Below are 23321 nucleotides of genomic sequence, written 5' to 3'. Positions count from 1 at the left end.
TATTCTGTACCCATATAAGCACCTTGTTCTAAACAGTCCTGTTACCCAGGCTTACACAGACTTAAGTTCTTACCAGGTTTCATTGCCTAGATAAACATTATGATGTTCTATTTTTTAAACATAAACATGCTTCCACATCCCTGATGGTTTTTAAGACTACTTTCACAGCTGCATCTTACTGTCTTCAAAAACCAGACTTTCAAACTAAGCTACAACTCTTAAACAAATTGTTCTAGTTTTTCCACTAACAGGTACATTATTAGTACAGATATGTATTTAGGATTTTGTTTTATCTTGTTTTCCTTCTTTTACATTCTTTTCTTACGTTAAGTAATGTGATCTAGGATTACCGGGCAAGAGAAATATTTTATACTTTAAAACATAAGAAGGCCTACCTATGAAAGACAAATAAGAGAATCCGTGCTGCTGAATTCAGTGGACCCACTCTCAAGATACCTTCATTGGGAGATCTCCCCAACACTCACAATAAATTTTGTATTCTTAAGTGAGATAATGGTACAATTAGGTGAGAATTCAATTTTAAAGTGTTCTGAAGTATTTAAAATGGAAGCATCAATGTTTGGAGCTTCCTTTGGTATGCTTGTACACAAACCTTAGAGACAGATGGTTGAGCAGACAGAAAGCAGAGCAAATAATTACATGTATATGATAAAACTTCAGGAACTTTTTTGAGGGAGGTGGGTGAGAAAGAGCAGGAACAATTAACTAAGTAGAAAATAACAACAACAACAAAAACCTGAAAGGTACACAGATTAAAAAAATGGTTAATAAAAATCTGTACCCTTATTTGGTTAGTCTTTCTTCTTAACATAATCCAACACCCCAAGAATTTGATATCCACACTGGGAGGAGCAGGAAACTGATGAACTCCTCTTTCATGTGAAAGTAGGAAGTCTTTTAAACCAAGACTCAAAAATCCAGGCTTAATAAAAGGATCTCTGGCATCTTAGAAAGTGAAATGATAAATGGATGATAAATCTGACTATCTTAAAAGAAATTTCTTAGCTGGGTAGTGGTGGCACACTCCTTTAATCCCAGCACTTAGGAGGTAGAGGCAGGTAGATCTCTGAATTTGAGGTCAGCCTGGTCTACAGAGAGAATTCCAGAAAAGCCAGGGGTACACAGAGAAACCCTGTCTCAAACAAAAACAAAAACAAAAAAGAATTTTAAAAAAAAAATTCTTTTAAAATGTCTCCCTGGTTAAGAACTGACAAATATACAAGCACACAAATAAAAAGCCCAAAAAAACAAAGACCAAAGAACTGAAAAACTAGAAGAAAATACTATTTGCAAGTACAAAGGGCTCCTTAACTGAGGTTAAAAAGGAAACCACAGTGAGCTGGAGAGATGGCTCAGCAGTCAAGTGTGCTTAGTGTTCTTGCAGGGGACCTAAATTCCATTCCAGCACCTACATTTGGTGGCTCATAACTGCCTGTAACTCCAGTTTGAGGTGATCAACACCCTCTTCTAGTTTCCTCAGACACCTATATGTACATGGCACATATAAACTCACACAGGCACACACACAGACACATCCAACAGGAAGAAAAGTGAGAAACCATAGGAAATGGGAAAGGCAGAGGAGAGAAGTGAAAGGAAAGGAGGCGACTCTGAAATGTGTGTATGTGGTCGGGGGGGGTCAACCTGGGCCAGAGAGACAACTCAACGGTAAAGAGCTTGGGTTCTTGAAGAAAATCAAAGTTCGATTCCTAGCACCCATGTCAAACGGCTCACAGCTACCTGTGACACCAGCTCCAGGGGACTCTAAGATTCTGACCTCAACAGGCACCCACACTCATGTACACATATTCATACACAAACCTACATACATACACATAACTTAAAAAAATCTTTTAAAAATGTTCGGCCTTATAAAAAGATAGTAAAATTCTATAAAATAAGAGTATAACACTACATGCTTTTGCTAAGGCTATGGTAAAACATTATCATAGAGTAGTGCATATAAATTCACATAGGCACACACACACACATACACATTTTAAAAAGCACAGGAAATGGGAAAGACAGAAGAGCTGAGAGAGAGAAGAGAGAGGGAAGAGAGATGGGAGAGAGGAAACAAGAGAGAATGTGTAATAGGCATAGACACACTCCTTTCTGGGGGTAACTTGGTAATATCAGTTACTTTTGACCCAGCAGTCTAGTATCCCTTCTGGGATACTGTGGTACTTTATAATTGGGCCCCATAATCTCATAGGGAATGGCACTATTAGGAGGTGTGGCCTTGTTGGAGGAAGTACATCACTGTGGGGGGCGGACTTTGAGGTTTCCTATGCTCAGGATACCACTCACCCTTTCAGTCAATTTCCTGTTGCCAACGAGATGTAGGACTCTCAGTGACCATCTGCCTGCACACTGTCATGCTCCTGCCATGATGATAATGAGCTGAACCTCTGAAACTGTAAGCGAACCACCCCAATTAAATGTTCTTCTTTATAAGAGTTGCTGTGGCCATGGCGTTTCTTCACAGCAATGAAAACCCTAACTAAGACAGATATCATTCAGATGTACTCCCAACAATACACATAATAAGGCTTACTTACTATATATGGTTTGTAATTGCCAACTACTGAAACAACCTACAAGTCTACGGAGAGCTGACCATGGAATAAATTTTGGGACAACTGCAGAATATTGTGCTAGAAAAATAAGACATGAGGATGTCTCTAGAAACAGCTCCAGGGTCTGGTGTGGGGGATTTCTTAGGAAAAAAAAAGGAGGAGAAGAAGAGTGGCTGTAATGTCAAGAGAAGAAGATGCCATAAGAATATGTGCATGCATCTGGTTCTTAGGACAGAAAGAAAATGACAAAGAAAAATGGGGGTTAATGAGATTAGTTATCTGTAGGATGTGAATGGAAACAGGACAGAAAGAACAAAAGAACAGCAGGTGGAGGACAATACTTCCCTGGGCATAGCTGTCTGCACAGGTCTGTACTGGAACCATGTGAATGCACGTTAGTGTTTCACATACACAAGGGAAGAAGCGCCATAAAGATAATGGAAAACCCTAAAAAGGAATACCAACATAAAAAAAAAAAATAGTGAACCAAACCAACCACACTAAAAAATGAGAGTGGAAGAAAAAAATGTAACCTTTAACTTTTGAACATAGCATTTGAACTACCTATCCATCATTGGGGTTAGACACACAAGTACTTTAAGCAAGTACTAAACTCTCTGCTTCTCACATACCTGAAGACTGAGATATTAAATAGCTATCTGTAAATAAGGTGTACCACCAGGCTTCACACTGTAGCCTGGAGGGGGTCCAGCGCCCTCTTCTGGCCTCTAAAAGTGCACACATGTGTGCAAATACACTCAGACACACACATCAGTTTTTCCCTTTAAGTTATTTTCTTACATGTGATAATGGTACAATTAGGTAAGAGAGTTCATTTTCAGAGTGTTCTGAAATATTTGAAACGGAAGCATCAATGTTTGTAGCTTCCTTTGGTATGCTTATACACAAACCTTAGAGACAGATGGTTGAGCAGACAGAAAGCAGAGCAAATTATTAAAAACTGCTGAATGTAGTAAATAGTGTCAAAATGTTCAATGTCTTAATTTTTCAACTTTTCTTTATGTTTAAAATAAAATAAGTTTTATAATAAATATCAGGAGGAAAACAGCAGAAGAACCTGAGGTTGAAGATTCCTGGGGTCACTTCTTCCATCTAGTTGGATACTGGATGCTAGATGAACACAGGTAGAAGCTGGCTGGCTTGGCCCCATCACATCAGGTGATGAAGAACATCAGTGACCACCGAGTCTTCAGGCAAATCTTTCTTAAATGAAAGATGTCTAAAGTTAAACAATCTTCAAACACCAGATTCTGCAACCCACAACCCCACACTTATATAACAGCACTCCAAAGTGAATCCACAGTCACCTCATGCAAGAATGACTGCTTAGAAAGAGATCTGATTTTATATTTATAAAAACAACTACTTTTGAAATTCTCGTTTTCAAAAGAATAGGGAGCTACTATTTTAATGATCATTCCTCAGGCCATTTTCATTTCAAACCCCAAGGGTCTACAGTAAGACATTAGTTCTGTTATCTAAACTATTGCTGTGACCAGACAATTTCATACGCATGCTCTACACATAAATCCTAATGACTCATCAAAAGAGCAGAATGTATTCCTCTATTATATAACTCAGATAAAATTCTGAGCGATTCTAAATAGAGCTGGGGTTTAACCAGCTGAATGGTCTCTCTGTGTTTAGCTCCCTCATTATCTGCACCCTATATACATTCTCAGTGAGCCCACAGCTACTGAAGAACCTAAGAAGGTATAAAATCCCCACCCTCATCCTTCTTTCTATTCTGAAGATTCTTAATATACTTGAAAGGTCTTGTCACTGAAGGGTTAACCATGTCCTCACACATAGTTATTTACCTATTTCAAGGTCTGTGTCTCAGCTTTCCAGCTAGACAAGGCTCCTTGAGACTCGAGGGCCTTGACACTCTTTATTTCCCACAAGCAGTACTTGAACACAGTCAACAATTTAACTCAACATGGTTATATTGAACAATTTTCTGAGAAACTCTAAGTTTGAAATACACTGGAGAATTTGTTCTCTCAAAAAATCCTATAGTAGTAAGTCAACTGGGAAATTCAAGGTGAAGAGGGGAAAAAAAACTAGCTTAAATTTTTAAAAAATAAATCTGAAGTTTACAGACCGGATCCACCTAAAGGCAGATGCATTTGTAGGAACGTAAAGATAACTGTACACGATTCCCTGTTCCTAAGACTACAGAGATACGATTCAAGAGGCAGACGGGAGGCACATAAGCAAAGCAACGCCAACTGGCCTGCCGGCATTATAGGGTTGAGCTGAAGCCACAGAACAAGCTGCAGAGCTGGGACTGTACACCTCGTCAATCACACACACATTCATGCACAAGTCCGGGGACACCCACCCCACACCATTCCCTATACAAAGTCCTGGGATAGCCCCTCTCCTTGTGATGCATTCCCCATCTTTCCAGGAGTCTCCCAGTTAGTTTCCCTGCACACCCAGTGAGTGACACTGCCACAAAGTATCTCTCCAGGTCCCTAAGGTCCCTAAACTAACCGGCTCCTTCACTTACTACCCAAGACAAGCTTCCCCAACCTCTTCCCTCCCAGAATCCCAGGACAATTTCCAATTTACTTTCTGCATAGCTATTGGAAGGTGCCCCTCAATCCACCCTCCCTCCTCTCTCCCAAATCATTCGCTCTCACTCTAGCTTCATGGGCTGCTCCTGCGGCTCTGCCCCCATTCCCCTGCAGAATATCTCTGAAATGGCCAGGGCCTGTTTCCTCCCTTGAAACCGAGGGCACAGGTGTTCTCATTGCCGATACTCCGGGGATATTCTCATAGGCTATTTCCTCCCCCACAGACCTTGGACTGCCCCACATCCTGGCACCAAGCTCACGGGAATAAGACATCCCCACAGTCTGGCCCCTCCCTGAAAGTCCCAGGATCCTTCTATTCCCAGTTTCCTCCCCTGATGCCCTTCCTCCCTCAGTGGACTGTCTCCTAAGCACTGTCAGGTCAGAGACACCTCCATTGGCCTCCTCTCCGGGGGAGCCAGTCACCCACACTGCAGCAGGTACACATCCAACCGTGGGAGCCCCAACAGCTGCAAGCATGCCCTGATGAAGTGCTCCCCTCACTACCTCAGGAACTGTCCCACTGTGTCTCCTCCACAGATCAGAGACACTTTCAGAGCCTGCTTCCGTCTCAAATTTAGGAACTCTGGCAGCAGTGGACAAATGGGTTCTGAGTCTTCTTTGCCATGCCCCCAAGCATTCTCCACAGGCACTATCCACTACCCTGTAAGGCCCAAAGAGCCCAGAAGCTGGGGGCTCTCCTACAGTTGTAGCAATTCTAGTAGCTACAGGCATCGAGGCAGACTGTCTTCTTTGTAGATCCATAGCTAGTGTCTCATCCCCCATGGCCTCAGGGAGCCCGACAGTCACAGATATCCCTGTAGGTGGCCTGCCTTCTGCTGACTCTGAGACTCTCCTAGAGTTAATATGCTCCCACACAGAACTAGATGTCCTGGGAGCCATGCCCACACCTCTGGAACCAGCCTCTACCTCCAGAGAACCAGGTATCTCAGGAGCCATAGGAAAGCCAACAGCTTGTCTCCTTCCCTGAGAACCTGAGAGAGGCCCAGACTCAGCATTCTCCACTACAGATAAGCACTCCTCAGGAGCCATGGGCCTCCCAAAGGCAGCATGAGCCCTCTCCTGCAGGTTCAAGGCATCTGCAGAGCTGCTCTCCTGACACACCCACAAGGCATCAGGTATACCCAGAGTTGAGGGTACTCCTTCTGGGGCACACGTGTGTTCTGGCATCACAACAGCCTGCCCCCTGCAACACGGACACGAGAGAGCTCCATAACTGGCATCCTGATCCATAGCCCCGGCTACCCCTAAAGCTGCAGGCCCCTGAGCCTCTTGCTCTCTCATGACCTGTTCTCTTTCCCACAGGCTTAGGAGACTCCCACCGTGTGTCTCTTCCATAACTGGCCCTGGTAATGCCTCAGCCAGAGGAGTCCCCAGAGCTTGCTGCCTCTCCCACAGGCCTGAAACATCATAGCTGGTTTCTTCTCCCCTGTCTCCTGACAGCACCATAGTCTGCAAGCCCGGCAGCTGGCCTGTTCCCCATAATCCTGGAACACTCGCATCATCTGCCTCCTTGCCCAAAGCCCTGGGTGCTCCCATGGCCTGTTCTATACCCCACAGGCCCTGGGCACTATGAGAACCCACCTCTTGCTCCTCAGAAGCAGACAGCTCTGCAGCCTGTGCAGCTCCCCATGACCCTGGGTCACCTCCACATCTAGCCCCCTCTACTCTAGCACAAGGCACTCCTACAGACTGCCCCATGGCCCCGAGGCCAGGAATACCCCTAGAACCTATATCCTCCATCTCTTGTCTCCTTTGCCACAACCCTGTGGCTCCCTGGGAGGGAGTTTCATCTTCCACAGTCCTGGGTAAGACCATCAAGGCATCAGGGGGCCCAACAATTTGCCCCCTTTCCCATAACATAGGCCCATATACAGCTTCTTCTGCCAGAGCCTCAGAAACCTGCTGCAGAGACGGCCCTCCCCGTCGTACACCCCCACATTCCGTCCCATCTCCAGCTCTGGACGTTTTCACAGCCTCAGACCATCCTATGGCCACAGGCACCCCCACAGTCTGTCTTTCTTTCCAAGGGCCCGAGGCAGCACAGCCTATCTTCTCCACTACTCCAGGTCCACCCACAGCAGGAGGCGTCTTTCCAGCTTCTCCCTGCCTACAGAACATGGAGGGTCTCTCACAACCTGCCCCTATTCCCCTAGCTGAGGGTAGTCCTGAGGCCCGGGGGAATGCCCTAGTATGTCCTCTCACCCAGGGTCCTGTGACACCATCTCGGCTGGTCTCTATCCAGGAAGCTCTCCCAGGAACACCCTTTTCGACTGGCCCCTCTCCCGCAGGAACAGGATGGAGTTCCACTCTGCTTCCTTCCCAGCATCCTGAAGCTACCCTCATAGCCTGTACCTTCAACCACAGTTCCAGGATGCTCTCGTGGCCAAGTGTTCCTGGTCGACCTTTTCTCTCACAGCTTAGTAGACTAATATCTTCTGGCTCCTCCTGCCCAGATCTAGTCACCCACACAGACCCAGCAGGCCCAATCACCTCTGGCTCGCCCACAGCCCCGTTCACCCACACTGCTCCGAGGTTCATTGCTGCCTCAATCGAGCCTGCAGTCCTAGGTGTCCCAAAGGCCTTGTTCACCTCAGGGGGAACCGCGGGCTCCATAGCTCGTCTCATTCCTAAAGGCGGCCTACCATCCTGCAACCTCCCCATGCTAGCGGAGCGCATCCGCCGTACTGAAGACCTCGCCCAGCGCCTTCCTCCATAGCCTCGGGACATCCTTGCACCCCACCTCCTTGCCCACAGGGGCCGAACACCCCGCCGCGACCTGCCGGCCACCACACTTCGAGCCGGCATCTTTGCTGCTAGAGTACACCTGCGCCGCTCCAGCAAGGGCCCTGTGGCCCACCGCCGGGTTCGCAGCTCCGAGACAATTCCTTTCCCTAAAGCAACCTCGGGCACGCTATCTTTGCACCTGTTCCCCTAGACAGCGTGCCCCGCACACGCACTCACAACACTCGGGTCCGGCCCTCGCCGCCTTTCTGCCTCCTAGCTCTCTCCGTACCCCCGCCCAGTCCCGGACGCCGCCCCCCCGCCCCGGCCCCCCTAAAGCCTGACAAATGGAAAGGTAATTGGAGGGGCGGAGCTGCAAGACGAGCCGGGGCAAGGACTCCTCTCGCTTGTCCCCTCTGCCTAATGCAGCTTCCCAGAATTCCCCCAGCCTCCGGCCCGAGCCCACCTGGCCTAGGCGCGGCGCGGCGACCCGGAGATGGACAGGCAACCAGAAGCTAGGCCTCGCTTCCGGCCTCTCGCCCAGTCGCCATGGCAACAGGCGTGGGGCCGCTTGGGAACCGTTGAGCTTCCTGAGCCAACTGAGGAGCAAGGTGTTGTATTGCAACGGGTTTTTGTAGTCACTATACAGGAGGCCAGGATGGGGACCAGACCAGGTCAGAAGTCTAGATGTCAGAAGGGAGCTGGCGCCCAAAAGAAACTCCAGCAGACCAAAACGACTGTTCTGCCGAATCATGGCCATCCGAGGCTCCCGTAGCATGATGCAGCTCCAGTGGTACCTCCCACCCGGAAACTTGTTCACGCCTTCCTTGGGCCCCGCCTTGAGATGGCAGGATCCCAGAGCGCCTCCCAGGCAACTCTCGAGACTGAACCCATGGCTACCTACAAGGAGGTGAGCGTGTCCGGCTTCGAGGAGTTCGACCAGGCTGTAAAGGAGCACCAGGGTAAGACCATTTTCGCCTACTTCAGCGGTTCTAAGGATGACGAAGGGAAGAGCTGGTGTCCGGACTGCGTAGAAGGTGAGACCGGGGCTGGGGGTTGCTGCACCGCATAAGTGTTGGGAAGAAGGCCCCGACTAAAGCCACAAAGTGGGATCATAGAGGCAAAGATGAAGATCTTAGTCCTGCAGAAGAGTATGAGCTGTCCCCTTGTCTCCCATTAGGTCCTTATTCGCTCCACTCAAACGTGGCCCTCATTTTTATCATGAACTCAGATTTGGAAACTGATTTTTTAAAATTCTCAGTCCCCAAATGATTACTGTCCTACAGGACTCATGAGTTGGTCATTACATTAGCAGGTACGTATGCTTTCTGATGTTCTGGGTGTGTCTTAGGACAGTCAGGATTAGGACTTAGTGATTCTCCAGTCCAGAAAAGAACACCTGACTTTAACATCCTCATTCTTACTGGAGGTTAAAGTCTATACGAAGACTGGGGAGAGGGGAAAGGAAGTGGGGGCAGGGCACGAGCTATCGCAGTTGATGTGTAATTACTTTAACTTTTTAAAAAAGCTGAGCCAGTCGTTCGAGAGGGGCTGAAGCATGTTACGGAAGACTGCGTGTTCATCTACTGCCAAGTGGGAGACAGATCTTAGTAAGTAATCATGTATACCACCATGTAAACATCTCCAGACATGAACTAGTTCTTAAAAACTTGGGTGGAAAGGACCTCAGGTATTTGCTCAGGCTCTGTGTTTGAGGTAATGTCAGATAAGCCAAACAATTAGAATTACTGAATTCAAATTTAATGCTTATGTTCAGTCACATAGTATAATTGAATTTGGTCTGGAATAAGTTCAGAACGCTATTGACTTTACATTTGTATTTTATCTTACCCACACTTTAAATGTAAACTTTGTAGAGGGTGATACTAAGTTACAGTCCTCAAAATGCTTAAACACTACCAAAAGCAATGATTACTAATACACTACATATAGATGCATGGCTGAGTAAAAGTATAATAAACCAAGCAGTAATTTCCATGATCCCTTCCTTTTGGAATAGCTGGAAAGACCCAAATAATGACTTCAGACAAAAACTGAAATTAACCGCAGTGCCTACACTACTTAAATATGGAACGGTGAGTATCCATCTACCTCTATGTTGTGGCTATGATGTAGTTAAGGCTCAAGTTGTTTTAGATTCATGTTTGAAGAAAGCCTAACATTTAACTCCCAGCATCATCACATTATTGTTCAGAGTGCACCAAAAGCACAAGTTGGTGCCCATTCCCCTGCCAATCCCAATGAACTATTAAGAATGCAAAAGATAGTGGTTAGGGAGCATTTTTCAGCCACCTTTAAGATTCTTGGTTCAGCAGAGTGCTGACTCATTCCTGAAAGCACCCGTGCCAGTGTTTTCTAACTCTGTTTTTGAGGTTTAAGAGGGCTCCCCCTTTATTTCAGCCCTGGATCCTAAATTAAAGAGTCAAGGGAAGGAGATGGCACTGGGCTTGCTATCTCTTGTTTTCAGTCCATGGGGCTTCCTGGTATGGAATTTTAAGGCCCTTCAGGCCAGGTATTTTAATGATTCATCTTAAGTATCTTAACTACTTCATAAAGCTTGTTATAACTAGCTGATAGTTTCATTAGTTTTGTTGTTGCTGTTTGATTTTTGTGACAGGGTTTCTTTGTGTAGCCCCAGCTGTTCTGTAACTCAGTCTGTAGACCACGCTGTTCTCAAACTCACAGAAATCTGCCTGTCTCTGCCTCCTGAGTACTAGGATTAAAGGTGTGCCCCAACAGGCTTGGCTAGCTGATGGTTTCTGATGACAATATTTCTATGTTCAAAAATGTCCTTCAAAGTAGAATTCACTCCACCCCTAATAACATTTCATAGCAGTGGTTAAAACTCAACCATTCTTTTTTTTTTACAGCCTCAAAAACTTGTGGAATCTGAGTGCCTTCAGTCCAACCTCCTGGAAATGATATTCGCTGAAGATTAAGATTTGATGATAGGCCGGGCGGTGGTGGCGCACGCCTTTAATCCCAGCACTCGGGAGGCAGAGGCAGGCGGATCTCTGTGAGTTCGAGGCCAGCCTGGTCTACAAGAGCTAGCTCCAGGACAGGCTCTTAAAAAAAAAAAAAAAAAAAAAAAAAAAAAAAAAAAAAAAAAGCTGCAGAGAAACCCTATCTTGAAAAACCAAAACCAAAAAAAAAAAAAAAAAAAAAAAAAAAAGATTTGATGATAGCACTGGGTGGTGGTAGAGCACACTTTTGATCCCAGCATTTGGGAGGCAGAGACAGTTAGATTGGTGAACTCAAGGCCAGCCTGGTCTAAATGGCTAGTTCCAGGACAGCCAGAGCTACACAGAGAGACCCTGTCTCAAAAAAAAAAAAAAGGGGGGGGGGGGGGGGAAGAAAAAAACTGATGATCACAAATGTGTCTTGATTTCGTGGTTTGCTTAAAAGAATTGACTGAATTGAATTGATCAGTGTATGTTTAAACAATAAAGAATTAAAACACGAACCACCAGTTAGCTTTGTAACACATGGCTATCTAAAAGATTTGAGTTAAATAGGTCTTCAGTATGTTAGTAGTAGCTCAGAGGATATACTGAAGATAAAAAGTAACTTACTAACTCCCAAAAAATCTGCAGCTGTTAGGATCTGTTACTTTAAATTCTGTGTATTTGCAAAACCATTTTGTGCCTTTGAAAAGCAGAACTTCACTAAACCATTTAGGGAAGACACATGGAAGGAATGTATATGCTTAATTCAGGCAGTTTTGTTTCACAACTGTCTAAAATGTGATTCTCTTGGAGTGAGACAGGCTGGTTCTCTTAGCCACAGGCAAGTTACTGTCTAAATCTCAATTTCTTCAAAAAAAGAATTGTGTCAGGCATAGTGATACACACCTGTTATTACTTTAGAGGCTAAAAAATCAATCACAAATTTGAACCAAGGGGTGGACTATATACAGGACCAGACTTCGCTGCAAATGAAAAGCCCAATTATTTTTCTAAGAATGTAGACTGCAGCCGGGCGGTGGTGGCGCACGCCTTTAATCCCAGCACTCAGGAGGCAGAGGCAGGCGGATCTCTGTGAGTTCGAGACCAGCCTGGTCTACAAAAGCTAGCTCCAGGTCAGGCTCTAAAGCCACAGAGAAACCCTGTCTCGAAAAACCAAAAAAAAAAAAAAAAAAAAAAAAAACCAGAATGTGGACTGCAGAGGTCTTTCAGTGATTAAGAGCACTCACTAGGGGATTCCCAGAACCCACATGGCAGCTCAAAACTGTCTATAACTTCCAAATCCAGGGGATCTGGACTCTTCTGGCATTTGAGAGAACCAGGCATGCAAGTGGTATTTGTGTAGGTCATTCACACACATAAAATAATTTTTTAAAAAAGCAGCATGTGAGCCAGGCCCAGTAGCTATCTTTAAGTCCAGTACTCTGGAGATTGAGGTAGAAGGATCACAGATTCCAAGGCAGCCTGGGATACGAAGTGAGACCCTGACTCAGAGAAAAAAATAAGGGCTAGAGAGATGGCTCGGTGGTTAACAGTACTTGCTGCTCTTACAGAGGATTCAGGTTCGGTTCCTAGCACCACATGGTGACTCACAACCACCTTCAACTTCATTCCAGGGGATCTGATGTTCTCTTCTACTGACCTCCTTGGGACTAGGCACATTGTGGTGCACATACATGGAAACAATTCACAGACACATAAAATATTTTGGAACAGATTAAAAGAAACTTTTTAAGGCAGTGCCTACTTGTGGTACTTATCGAATAAGTGCTAACTTTTTCCAAGAAAGGTATTTGAGGCTCATATCTTTAAGAACAAGAATCCAATTAGTCATTAACTACCAGTCTTTCCCTGCCACTAGAGGTCCGCTATCTTAAAAGGCGGGGAGCAACTTAGTACGTCCTCTCCTGTAGAAAGGAATCTTCATGTAGTTCCTGACTACAGTCTCCTCTCTCCTGAGGTGGGTGGAGCAGCTGATCTCAGTACCCCTGTATGTCGCACCCATGTTCTTAAACCGCTGTATAACACCCAACATTTACATTCTTATTCACTTAGTTCTGTTAAATGCAACTGAAATTTACAAATCCCCAGAGAAATCAAAGTAGAACAATTCTGGTTTAACAGAAATAATCTATTAACAATATAAAGTTTGCTGGCCAAAAATAATACTAACGGCTCTGAGTGCTACCATAATGAAGGTGGGCAGGAAGAACCTTTTATCGGTACTGTACATAGCAATACATTATATACATGTCCTAAGAGCCTGGTCTGTCCCAGCTCTTCATTTTCCTGCTGTGTTATTCTGCTGTTGCTGCTCTGCCAGTGCTTGCTGAAGACGCATCCGCTTCCGGGAATAGTGCTGCCAGTGTAGAATCTGCTGTTCATCAATGAATTTCGCACACTGAGCATTCACCAGCTCCTTTCGAAAGTGTTCATACTGGAGCAGTTCTAGCATGTGTAAACACTGAGGGTACCTGGGTTTAAGTTCATAAGTTAATTATCAACATAATTTAAGGCATCCCAAGTTCCAATTCAGATACTCCCCTAAAAATGATCTCAGGCCTACCATTTCTATTAATGTAGTACCTCTGGCAATGTCACTCCCACCATGTTATTTCAGAACATGAGAAATTAAAGTTCAAAAGCCTTAAGTAACTTGCCCAAGACCACAACCCAGTAAACTGGTAAGCAGGATCAAAATTGGTAGATAAGCCATACTCTTTTGGTTTAAGTGAGGAACATGAACACTTTAATTTATAAATTTTATTGCATTTATTATTTGTGTGGGAGGGAGAGTGAACACGTGTCATGGGATACTTGTAGAGGTCACCATGAGAGTCCTAGGGATCAAATTCAATTCATCAGGCTTGCAAGCAAGCACCTTTACCCACTGAGCTATCTCACTGGCTCTTAAGACTTTGAAAATAGTTACATGTTTAAAAAATAGTTATTGATTTTCCATTAGGAATCATAAAAGGGTAACCTTATTTATGTGAGTCAACTACACAAGAATCATATACATTACTGGGCACAGACCTGTACTCCCAGTACTCAGGAAACTTAAGTAGACAGAATTTGAGGGCCATGTGGGGTTGTACTGCAAGATCTCTCCTCCAAAATAAAAATTATCACTAATGGGACAAATAAGACTTCACCTGACTCTGGATTATGACAAACCAAGAAGAACAAAGTAACAAAGTAGCAAGTCAGTGTTTGGTCAGAGTGAGAAAGAAACAGTTTGAGTGAACAAGGAGGGGAATAAAGGAGAGAAAAAGGGGAGTAAAGGAGGGGAGAAAAGGAGAAAGAAGAGAAAACAGGATGATAAAATGTAGCATATAAGGCTAGACTGGATGCCACTCTAGAAACAGGACACCAGTAGGACAATAGACAGAATCTAATGGGATCTACAGACTACACAATAATGGGGTCTATAGACTACATACTAGACGAATATTAATGTTCTATCAAAGTAAAAATCCTGGCACTCACTCCAATGCAGCTTTTGCCTGCCCTTTGGAATTACTCAGAAAAGTCAAGACAAAGTGTAACTTTCTCTTTTCTTCCTTCTATCTCTCTGCCAAGCATGCCTTCACTAACATTTTGGGTGCCCATACTTTTTCTTTGCCTCCCTTCCCACCAGTGAGACTACCATCCACGTCAGCTTAACTCAAGGGGCAAGGCTTTTTTTCCTTCTCTCTTCCATTCTCCCTCCTTTGAGCAGCTGTTGAGATTTTACAGCTTGCTTGTCTGGGTATTTTTTTTTTTGTCAGTGCTAATTAATTTGGTCCTGGAGCTTTTAAAAGAAGGGAGGATGAGGAGGTGAGAAAATGAGAAGGGGGTATGGGGCGGAGGGGAGGGATGGCTATGGCTCCACTGCAGAACACTGCTATGCTTCCTTTCCAGCAAAGGCTATTATTTATATTCCAAATAAAGAGTTGGCTGTAATTGTAATAGCTCAGAATGCACTATTCCCACTATACTAGCTAATTCTCTTTCATGGCACATCATAATTTAAAAGATTCAGTTCTGAGTATCACATAGGTGACTTTAAAGACAGCATTTAAACTTAAGTTCAGTTTCTTTGTATGTAAAATAATGTGACTAGCAAGAGAATGGCCTTAAGTAGCATTAAATAACTGGAATTTAGGCAGTGATCATTTTCTCATTTATTTTGTTTTTTGAGACAGGGTTTCTTTTCTTTGGAGCCTGTCCTCGAACTAGCTCTTGTAGACCAGGCTGGCCTTGAACACACAGAGATCTGCCTGCCTCAGCTCCCTCCCCCCCACCAGTGCTGGGATTAAAGGCATGTACCACCACAGCCCGGCTTCCTCATCTATTTTGTAGAAAACCGTGTTCTTAAATACATTAGACTAAGGACTATGCATATTCTGACAGGCTACAACACATTAACTCCAAGTCTACAGGATGAAATAGAAGAGTACAAATGCAAAGACCCACATTTTGACTTTTGAAAAATAAACAAGACATAAACAGAGATGTCAAGTAACAGCATTCAGGCGGGTGGTGGTGGAAGCACACATCTTTAATCCTAGCACTCAGCAGGCAAATCTCTGTGAGTTCAAGACCAGCCTGGTCTACAGAGTGAGGTCCAGGACAAGCTTCAAAACCCTGTCTTAAAAAACCAATAACAACAATAATAATAACAGCATTCAATTCATGGAAATAACTGGTGGATATTAATTGGTAAAAGCTTTCAGGAAGTCAACAATTTGACTACCAAACCTTTTCCACTCAAAAAAAGTATAGTCATCTATGCTGAATTATCACAAGAAAGAGAAATGTCATGTGGTCTGTGATACCCTGGCCACATTTGAAGGCTTATGTTTAGTTTGTTTTTAAATTTTTATTATTTTTATTTTATGTGCATGGGCGTTTGGGTGCTTGTATCTATCTATGTATCGTGTATGTATAGTGCTTTCAGAGCAAAAAAGGCATCAGAACTTATGGAACTGGAGTTTTGGATGGATATGACCCACCATTTTGTGCTAAGAACCAAACCTGGGTCCTCTACAAGAGCAGCAAGTGCACTTAAACACTTAAGCCATCTCTCTAGCCACCCTCCCTCTCCCAGATTATTTTATTTTGAGCCAGGGTCTCACTATATAGCCCAGGTTTGCCTCAAATTCAGAGATTTCCCTCTGTTCCTTCCAAGTGCAGGGATTAAAATCATGTATCACTTTGCCTGGCCTATGTTTAGTTTGTTTTTTGTTTGTTTTGTTTTGTTTTTGTTGTTGTTGAACTGCCAGATAATCAAAGATTCCTGAGAACTCTGACAAACGTGGCACTAAAAAACCGACTAAGAAAAACACTGCAGCTGCAGGCACTGGCTATCAGTAAGCAGGCCACATGCTGGAAGTGTGGAAGAGACAGCTGCTGACCTGGGAAAAAGAAGGCCTCAGCTCTTCCCAAGTTCCAAGAGTCGGAATTCTGTTCCATAAAACCTTCCCATCTTTAAATTTTTTTTTTTTTTTGGTTTTTTTTTTTTTTTCGAGACAGGGTTTCTCTGTGGCTTTGGAGCCTGTCCTGGAACTAGCTCTTGTAGACCAGGCTGGTCTCGAACTCACAGAGATCCGCCTGCCTCTGCCTCCCAAGTGCTGGGATTAAAGGCTTGCGCCACCACCTCCCGGCTCTTTAAATTTTTTTGACAACCATTTTAAAAATCTAGAACCATGTGCAGATATAACAAAATTGCCCAACAGGGATTAATTTCCAACCGCTCTTGCATTTAAACATCTATAGCTTTTGTCTCCAAGAGGACATAGATGAACAGAAAAACAAACAAAAACAATAAATAGGTTAGAGCTACAAGGAAGTCTGTCTGATCACAATATAAGGAAGCTCTGGCCATCAGGCGAGTGAGCTGCCCCTCTAACAGTGACATATACTCACTGGAGTATGGCTACTCACCAGCCAACAACTCTGCTGGGGAGGCTGAACTTAAAGATGACTAAGACTTTGAATGCCCAGTCTGTAATCTGCTAGCAATAGCGTTATCATCTGCTAATAATGTAAAGTCTTCCCTTTGGATTCCTGCAGGAACCAACAACTGCATCACAAAGGGCACATTGGAGTGCAGTCAGTTCTCAGGCAGCCTAGAATCAATTCAGAAAAGTGATTTTCCTCTAATTTTAAGATAGGGTCTGTCTATGTGGCCCTTACTGGCCTGAAACTTGTTACATAACCAGGTTGGTCTCGAACCCACAGATATCAGCCTGCCTCTGCTTCCTGAGAGCTAGATTAAAGGGACATCAGGCTAAACTTCTGGATTTTTTGTTGTTCACCCCTTTGGAGGAAGGGGAGTTCAAGATAGGGTTTACCTGTGTAGCCCTGGCTGTCCTAGAAGTAGCTTTGTAGACAGGTATGGACTTGAACTCAGAGATTCACCCACCTCTGCCTCCCAAATGTTGGGATTAAAGGTCTATACAAGCTTGTTTTTTTTTTTTTCTTTTTCTAAGACAAAGCAGAGATATGAGTTCAAGGTTTTGTTTTACCATTAAAAGCGGCAGTTGTGTGATTGTCATGTTTCTTACAGTTTCATTGTAGGATTTACTGTATGTAATGAAACTGTCTATGAACAGCTTGATAGCGTCCGTGTTTGTTTTTACAGCGAGTTAATGCACACGATACATTTAACACAGTGCTTGACACGCAGGACACTATAGAGAAAGGCAGTCTGAGACTCCCAGAAAACACTACTTCCTATGTGTTCATTTCAGCTTCTGGCTGTGCCGCTGCATTTTAGTACTTCATGGGTTGGTAAGCATTAGAAACCAAAGAGACAGGGGATGTTAAATGACAAGGTTAGACAAGACCAAATCGCATTAGAGTCTCAGTCTAAAACCAGTTAACTGGATTTTATCCTACATGAATACAAGTGGCATGTTCTGATTTATATTACTAAGAGAGTAAGTTGGCTTCCACAGACAGCTGTCTGGCTTCGTTTGGTTTGAAGGGAGTGAGGTAAGAATGGTAGCAGAAACAAGAGAGATTCCTCTAATAATCCAAGTTAGAGATGACAATGTCTTATATTAACTAAAAGCAGAATGATTCAAAACATAGTTTTCCGTTCTGACACTGAGAAAACTGCTAAGTATCAGTAATTTGTATTTATAATAAAGTATACACAGATTTAAGATTATAAAAAGTAAACTTACTTTAGATACTTGGCATATTCTGGTTCTTTCCAGTAAAGCAAGTACTTAAGGTAATTAACAAAAGCTTTGTCTTTGAAGTAACCTCTTTGGGCAAGAACTGAAAGGCATAAAGAAACAATCTGCATGTCAACCAGTTGCTGGACCACTGACTTGTAATCTCTAATAAAGTAGCTCTTTTAACATCCCTACCATCAAATCACAAGGAATTAAAAAACACAAGTTCTTGTTTGCTCAGTTAATACCTACAGACCAGTACAAGTAAAAATCCCATTCAAACGTATCAAAGTAAATATTCTTATGAATTACATCTCTTCTGTTAGAAATCATCAACAGCTAGCTACTCAACTTAATGATGTACTCAACTTACAATTAAGGTAATTTGGGTTGGCTAAACATTGCACAAATTCCAACTCCAACTGAAACCGAAGTCGATTCCCAGCATCATCTAGGAAAGACAGAAAAAAAAAAAACACCCAAAATAAAAAATCAGGATACGAATGTTGATCTGTAGGAACAAAAATAAAAGTGAGATGGTTCAGCAGGTTAAAGGTGCTTGCAGCAAAGTCTGATGACCTGAGTTCGATCTCTGGAACCCACAGGGTTGCAGAAAGACTCCCACAAGTTGTCCTCTGACATGCACCGCATCCGTCATATCGATTTATGAAAAACATATCAAAGTTCAGGAGAAACTTACTTAGAAATCTAAGAGTGGGGCCTAATTTAAAATAAACCAAAACAAGCTGGGCGTGGTGGTGCACGCCTTTAATCCCAGCATTTGGGAGACAGATCGAGGCCAGCCTGGTGCATGTCGCTAGTTCTAGGCCTTACAGAAGTAGATAGTGAGACCTTGTCTCCAGAACAAAACAAACACAATAAAGAAATTCTCTAAAATTAGTTGAGGAAAATAAATGGAATGGATATTTACCACCTGTAGGCCACCTTGGAAGGTCGTTAACAGAGATCACTGGATAGTCTCTAATAGCTGTGCCGCCCCATATATTAATGCGTTATAACAACTACTAACAGTGAGTACGTTAAGCAAAAACAAAGTGCAAGATGCAAAATGATTAAACAGCGGAGCGAGGACGGTAATCCGTATTAGAACGATACCCAAGTTACCGACATTTAAAGCACGTTCACGAGAAAAGCTCCAAAGAGCAAACAGCTGAAGGGCTCAGTCCTTTCCCTCAGCCCCACTCCGGCCCAGGAACCAAGGAGTGATGGGTTTGAGCAATCCGGGAGCAAAGATGTTCACACACGCCACAATCTTAGAGACAACACTGCCTTTCCCCATCCAGTCCCAACTTTAAGGATGCTGAGTTAAACCTGAAAGACCGCGCGGGGAAACGGGAGAGGAGGTCGGGGCGAAGAACCGTTCCTCCGGTGAAGACTCTGGGTGCAGAGCATAACGCACCTGTCTCCATAGCGACGGCCGCGGCCATAACCGGCAGAGAGGGGAAAACACAACCAGACCGACCGATCCGCAGCCTCGAATGGTGAGGGAGGAGCCGGAAGCCACAACTCTTATTTCCGGTCGCGGGGTAGGGTGGAACGCGAAGGCGGGGACAGCCTTATTCGGAGACGAGAGGCTCCGCCTATCTGTGCGGGCCGGCTGCGCGCGCAGTTATCGAGCGGGGCGTGGAGGAGGACCAAGTGGCTTACGTATCCTTCAGCCTACGCTGACGTTTCACAGTACCCTGACGTCACCTTTCCCTGTATGACGTGATGCAGAGCCTGAGCCATAGGCCTCTTTGTTCCTCCTGACCTGGGTGTACCGGCAGGATGGCCTCGCCCCTTAGGGGCAAGTCCTCCGCCCCGCGAGTGGAAAGCACCCGCCACAAGGAGACTGTCCTCGTGGAGACGTCGTCCCACCGCGAGGAAACATCATCCCATCGCGTGGAGACGTCCTCCCGGCAGGTTCGAACGTCTTCCCGGCAGGTGGAGACGTCTCTGCGCCACCGAGAGGGGCCCTCCCTCACCCACTCCACGAAGCGACTCCCCGGATTCCTCGAGGTGTCCTCCCAGCACGTGGAAACCTCCTCGCAGTGCACAGAAACGTCTTCCAGCCACGTCAGGGCGTCGTCATCCATGCGGGTGGAGACGACTGTGCACCGCGTAGAAAGCCCAGCCAGGCGGGACAAGAAAGCTGCTCGCCAGAGTGCCAAAATGGCCCGATGAAGTCATGCCCAAGGGCCCTGGCCCTTAGCCAGGACTGAAGGGCTTCCAATTGCCTGCCAGCCAGCTTCCAGGAGAGCCAAGCATCTTTGGTTTCATGGAATCAGCCCATAAATCAATGTAAGAAACAGGCTGTGGTTTCGGGCGCTGCCAACATGTATTGACATTGCAGCACCTTAGACCACCCTGCTATTGACCCAGAGTATTAACTTGAAGCCAGCACAGAAGGGTTTCAGACTTGCGGTACTGTATATACCCGGCCGATGGACATAGAGGCTCTTATGAGTCTCTGCACCAGGTAAGTTTTGTAGTCTTAGGTTTTTTTTTTTTTTTTTTTTTTTTTTTTTTTTTTTTTTGCGAATAGGGTCCAAACTGGCCATGAATTCATGACCACTGGCTTGATTACATAGTGCATGAAACCTACAGGGCAAAAGAATTGTCTTTCATGAATTACTAATTGGCCTTTATTTGTATTTCATAATAAGCTTTCGTATGCTAAGTTTTTATACATGGTACTACACCTACACTTAAAAAAACAAACAAACAGGTCAGGAGTGTTAGAAAAAAAACAGGCAAACTAATTAATAATAATAAAAAAATCTTGGAAGGGAAAGTGAAGAGGAAGCTGTTGACACCTGACCTGAGGGGTGAGGTTGGCAGAAGATTGTTACTGAGTATCTACTGTGTACTGGGTACTAGTCAAAGCATGTCAGCTTTAACAGTGGAAAATACTAAGATCTTCCTCTTGGGAAGAGGCAGAAACAAGGGAGGAAGTAAGACAGTGTTCTCTTGTGCTCCCATGAAGGAAAGATGTGCTGTGGTAGAGAACAGGGAGGTCCTTTAGACAATATGGTGAGGGAAAGCCTTACTAATTGTGTGACATTTGATCTGCGATTGTGTGGGCTCAGAGAGACTGCATTTTAGACAGAAGGAAAAGCCAGCCTAAAAGGCCAGTGGGAGCAAACGGAAGATGTTTGTGGCACAGAGACCAGTTAGTATATGAGAGTGTAGTCTAAAAAAAGAAGAAGAGGAAGATGCCAGTTTCATGTCTTAGAAATCACAGTAAAGAGTTTGAATTTTATTCTGAGATCATTAAAAAAAAAATGACGCAAGGGAGTAAAGTGCATGATGCAGTTTACATTTTAAAACCATCTTTTCATCGCTGGTGTGGTGGTACCCTCGCTGGGAGTGAGTTTGTCTCCTGGGATAGTTGACAGAGGCATGTGTGCTTGGAGGCAGCATGGAAGGTGCTACTGCTAGCGTGAGTGCCTAGAAGCCCGGGATGCTGCTAACAGCCTGCACTGTGCCACAAAACATCTCTGTGCTGAGAAAATCAGTAGTGGTGAAGTTGAGAAACATTGAAGGTTCTAGTAACTTTGCTAGAGCTTGGTCCACTGAGCAAACCCCTCACCTCTGCATAGCAGTATTGTGGGAAGCCCGAAAAACAGTAATGGAAGTGTGGCAATAGTACCTTCTGGTGAGGAGCAGAGCAAGAGCTCTCAGAGGAAGAGGATGTGTTGCTCTGTAGGGAGCCCTCCACATCTCTTCACTAATGTATGTGCTGTTTACCCCTAGGACAGAAGACTGCAAACGACCCTGATTAAGCAGGACTCCTTGTGAGTTCAGAGTACTTGCTGCTTCCAGGCACTTTTTTAATCCTAGGGGTGCATTTGGTTATCCCCTAGAACGGGGGCTTAGGTTAGAAGAACTGATTTAACTGTTATAGATGCTGTAACCACCACTACCCCGAGGCTGCCCTGATACCTCTCTACCTCATAAAACTGCTATTAACAAAGAGCCTTGGGAATGTCAGGCTCTTCCAGCTTACTGATTCTATTTAATATGCCCAGCTGTGCCCTAAATACACATGAACAGAGTTGCTTCTCTTTAGCAGTGCCCCTTATTACAAAAGTGATATGTGTCTAATATAACAAACTAAATCAAAGGTTTATAAAGAAACATTTAATACTGTATCGGCTTTCATTTCTAGCCTGGAATAATGTCAGAAATGTGTTTGTCCTTCCAGACTTCTCTCCATTAACAAAGATTCTTGCTTCTGTTTCCTCTTTTAGTAGTATCTGGAAGACTGGCTGAATGTGACCTGGAAAAGCCAGACACCTGACTTCTATCTAGATCACTGATGCTCCGGGAAAGGCACAGGATCCTGGTAGATTCTCTGTTGTCCGTCTCTTAAAAGAAATTTTTATCTAGGTTTCTTCCTCCACATTCCACTTATTCATGTTTCAAAGCTGGAATGGAAAGAGAGATACATAGAGCAAGAAGGTGCCAAAGAAGTAATAGATAAGTCCATATTTGCCATAATACTATATTATACATTCCACAACTTCAAAATGACACTGTGTGCTGAAGGTAATTGTTAATGTACCTGTTGTACTTTGTAAATGCGTGTTAGCATTAGGCCATGCTGTGTGTCGTCTTCACATTGTTCTCTACAGGAAATAGTGCTGCTGTACCTGGCACATGTCATACAACGTTAAAGACAACAAGTGCAACAATAATGAACGAAGAGCAGTAGTCTCCATTTGCAATCAAGAAAGCCTTTGGTGGCACAATCTAAAAACTGGGTTTATTATGCTAGGTAATAGTTGTATACAACTTGCCTTCAGTTGTACCAGTCAGGTTAGTTTGAAAAACTAAATAAATGCATATTCTTGGAAAGAAGTCACTTCTTATTCTCATAATCTTCCTTTTTATATATTACCTGAGGGCAGTTTACAATATCTACTGTCTGTTGTATTGAAAAGAAATGGCTGGCTGTTTTGATTCACACCCATAATCCCAGGACTGGGAGAGGCAATGCAGGAGGATTACCATGAGTTCCAGGCCAGCCAGGGCTATGTAATAATTATCAGACTAGTCAAAGCTATGAAGCAAGATCCTAGTTCAAAAAAGAAGAAAGAAGAAAAAGGAAAGGCAAGCCCAGTACGATGACTTGTAGCATAAAGGTGCCTGCCACCAAGCCTGATACCTGAGTTTGATTCCAGGGACTCACATGGTAGGAGGAGAGAACAAATTCCCAAA

At 44.2% G+C, this 23321-nt stretch overlaps 4 protein-coding genes across 11 annotated transcripts in view; 2 read left to right on the top strand and 2 right to left on the bottom strand.

The window, feature by feature from the left end:
• Kiaa0753 (KIAA0753 ortholog) overlaps positions 1 to 8687 on the bottom strand; it is a 53201-nt gene extending 44514 nt beyond the window's left edge. For 3 of the 7 annotated variants that reach the window (XR_005284972.1, XM_038325173.1, XM_038325177.1), the window contains exons 1-2: positions 8412 to 8687; positions 3679 to 3824 (exon numbers count right to left, since the gene is read on the bottom strand). Coding sequence is in view for 5 of the 7 variants with exons in the window: in XM_038325173.1 (XP_038181101.1) it covers positions 3679 to 3771 (93 nt within the window). In the remaining 2 variants the exon portion in view is untranslated. Of the gene's footprint in view, positions 1 to 3678; positions 3825 to 4441; positions 5169 to 8185; positions 8204 to 8411 lie in introns of those variants that run through there. The other 4 variants (XM_038325175.1, XM_038325176.1, XM_038325174.1 and 1 more) reach the window with 4 other exon arrangements.
• An 82-nt stretch (positions 8688 to 8769) lies between these two features.
• Txndc17 (thioredoxin domain containing 17) lies at positions 8770 to 11040 on the top strand. Its single transcript, XM_038325180.1, has 4 exons — positions 8770 to 8982; positions 9474 to 9555; positions 9966 to 10041; positions 10837 to 11040. The coding sequence occupies exons 1-4, from the start codon at positions 8790 to 8792 to the stop codon at positions 10903 to 10905; spliced, it is 420 nt and encodes a 139-aa protein (XP_038181108.1). The 5' UTR covers positions 8770 to 8789; the 3' UTR covers positions 10906 to 11040.
• Positions 11041 to 13039: 1999 nt separating this feature from the next.
• Positions 13040 to 19601, bottom strand: Med31 (mediator complex subunit 31). The gene is made up of 4 exons (XM_038328158.1): positions 19519 to 19601; positions 18472 to 18549; positions 18105 to 18201; positions 13040 to 13403 (listed from the first exon to the last, which is right to left on the bottom strand). Exons 1-4 carry the CDS (start codon positions 19544 to 19546, stop codon positions 13211 to 13213), a joined length of 396 nt encoding a protein of 131 aa, XP_038184086.1. The 5' UTR covers positions 19547 to 19601; the 3' UTR covers positions 13040 to 13210.
• A 152-nt stretch (positions 19602 to 19753) lies between these two features.
• Positions 19754 to 22961, top strand: C4H17orf100 (chromosome 4 C17orf100 homolog). Of its 2 annotated transcripts, XM_038326986.1 has the most exons (3): positions 19754 to 20577; positions 21855 to 21895; positions 22352 to 22961. In XM_038326986.1, exon 1 carries the CDS (start codon positions 19887 to 19889, stop codon positions 20280 to 20282), a length of 396 nt encoding a protein of 131 aa, XP_038182914.1. In that variant the 5' UTR covers positions 19754 to 19886; the 3' UTR covers positions 20283 to 20577; positions 21855 to 21895; positions 22352 to 22961. The 2 variants fall into 2 exon arrangements, with proteins under 2 accessions (XP_038182914.1, XP_038182913.1); XM_038326985.1 differs by lacking the exon at positions 21855 to 21895.
• The last annotated feature ends 360 nt before the right edge of the window (positions 22962 to 23321 follow it).

The sequence above is a fragment of the Arvicola amphibius genome, chromosome 4, assembly GCF_903992535.2.
Source record: "Arvicola amphibius chromosome 4, mArvAmp1.2, whole genome shotgun sequence".
Classification (NCBI taxonomy): Eukaryota; Metazoa; Chordata; class Mammalia; order Rodentia; family Cricetidae; genus Arvicola; species Arvicola amphibius.
Note: the sequence above shows the minus strand (reverse complement) of the source record. Positions and strands in the feature narration are given on the sequence as shown.

Excerpts from the sequence above, each read along its gene's own strand:
- Txndc17 (XM_038325180.1), top strand. The coding sequence starts at position 8,790 with ATGGCAGGATCCCAGAGCGCCTCCCAGGCAACTCTCGAGACTGAACCC. Across the intron at positions 8,983-9,473 it reads GTGTCCGGACTGCGTAGAAG|CTGAGCCAGTCGTTCGAGAG; the intron begins GTGAGACCGGGG and ends TTTTTAAAAAAG. Across the intron at positions 10,042-10,836 it reads CACTACTTAAATATGGAACG|CCTCAAAAACTTGTGGAATC; the intron begins GTGAGTATCCAT and ends TTTTTTTTACAG.
- Med31 (XM_038328158.1), bottom strand. The coding sequence starts at position 19,546 with ATGGCCGCGGCCGTCGCTATGGAGACAG. Across the intron at positions 18,550-19,518 it reads GGCCGTCGCTATGGAGACAG|ATGATGCTGGGAATCGACTT; the intron begins GTGCGTTATGCT and ends TGTCTTTCCTAG. Across the intron at positions 18,202-18,471 it reads CAACCCAAATTACCTTAATT|TTCTTGCCCAAAGAGGTTAC; the intron begins GTAAGTTGAGTA and ends TATGCCTTTCAG.
- C4H17orf100 (XM_038326985.1), top strand. The coding sequence starts at position 19,887 with ATGGCCTCGCCCCTTAGGGGCAAGTCCTCCGCCCCGCGAGTGGAAAGC.